The 1,168-nt window shown below is 27.2% G+C and overlaps 1 protein-coding gene across 1 annotated transcript; it reads left to right on the top strand.

Moving 5' to 3' along the window:
* The first annotated feature begins 172 nt into the window (after nucleotides 1-172).
* LOC126910012 (uncharacterized) lies at nucleotides 173-1,049 on the top strand. Its single transcript, XM_050692413.1, has 3 exons — nucleotides 173-337; nucleotides 422-571; nucleotides 691-1,049. Exons 1-3 carry the CDS (start codon nucleotides 220-222, stop codon nucleotides 849-851), a joined length of 429 nt encoding a protein of 142 aa, XP_050548370.1. The 5' UTR covers nucleotides 173-219; the 3' UTR covers nucleotides 852-1,049.
* Nucleotides 1,050-1,168: the final 119 nt, after the last annotated feature.

Below are 1,168 nucleotides of genomic sequence, written 5' to 3'. Positions count from 1 at the left end.
TTATTATTCCCTTGGGAAAGCATTGTGTGAATGATAAATCAAAATTATGAATCACTACTGATTTCATGATCCTAAATATTTTAAGGGAAAGTTGTTCTATAAATAAAGCGTTATACAGNGGGAAAGTTGTTCTATAAATAAAGCGTTAAATTTATAAATTTATAAATCTCATCATTATTTGTTTATAATTTTAGAGCTTTAGTTGAAGATCCCAAACGTATGGAATTAGAAGTGGATTTTTATATGCCAAAAGTAATATCGACAGGAAACTTTAAAGCCGAGGGTAAAATCGGAGAAATTCCAATAATGGGAAAAGGTTTCTTCAATGTATCGTCTTGTAAGTAAATTATTAAATCTAGTAACACATACAATTCTATGTGAAATAAAGTATTTATTTTAAAATAACGTATATAATCACTAGACGATGTTACTGGCACTTGGGCACTAAAAGGTGACACAATTAAATTAGATGGTCAACGTCACATGCGTATCAAAGATGTTGGTATGAAATTGGACATTGGTGACATGAAAATATACGCCACTAACTTAATTAACGGAAGCCCCGAACTAAGTAAATAATAATAAAAAAAATTATACGTTATGAAACTTATAGGTTTAATTAGAATTCTTCCTTAAGTATTTTAAGTAATCGGGAGTATCAAAATATCATAACCTGTTATCTGTATGTAGGTCAAATGGCTTTATCATTTGTAAATCAATTTTGGCGTGTTATATTCCAAGTAATGATGCCATTTGCTGAAGAAGCTTTTGAAAAAATTACCAAGCCAGTTCTTAACCAAGTGTTCCTGGAAATACCATACGACCAACTGTTCCCTCCAAGTCGCAAATAATTCAGTCTCTCAAAATCATCATTAATACTACTTTTAACGTTTTTTTTTGAAGAATTGGATTTTATATTTTTGTTTATAAGTTAAGATTTTTATTAAATAATAATTATATAAGTGATCTTTCTGTTCTATGTTCATCATAGTGATGAGCATGAAAAAATGTATTATTGTCAAAATAGAGTGTTATTTATTATTAATGTTTATTTAAATAATTTTTATAAGAAAATATACTTAAGTTTCCAATATAACTGATTACAATTTATTCAATATTATTATAAAATACAATTATTCATCTCTATCATGATCATTACATCTAAGAA

Source organism: Daktulosphaira vitifoliae, unplaced genomic scaffold (assembly GCF_025091365.1).
Source record: "Daktulosphaira vitifoliae isolate Bord-2020 unplaced genomic scaffold, ASM2509136v1 Scaffold_3036, whole genome shotgun sequence".
NCBI classification, from domain to species: Eukaryota; Metazoa; Arthropoda; class Insecta; order Hemiptera; family Phylloxeridae; genus Daktulosphaira; species Daktulosphaira vitifoliae.
Note: the sequence above shows the minus strand (reverse complement) of the source record. Positions and strands in the feature narration are given on the sequence as shown.

What these genes read in the sequence shown, in the direction of transcription:
- LOC126910012 (XM_050692413.1), top strand. Translation starts at nt 220, where the DNA reads ATGGAATTAGAAGTGGATTTTTATATGCCAAAAGTAATATCGACAGGA. An exon ending in TTTCTTCAATGTATCGTCTT is followed by an intron (nt 338 to 421) that starts GTAAGTAAATTA and finishes TATAATCACTAG; the next exon opens with ACGATGTTACTGGCACTTGG. An exon ending in TAACGGAAGCCCCGAACTAA is followed by an intron (nt 572 to 690) that starts GTAAATAATAAT and finishes ATCTGTATGTAG; the next exon opens with GTCAAATGGCTTTATCATTT.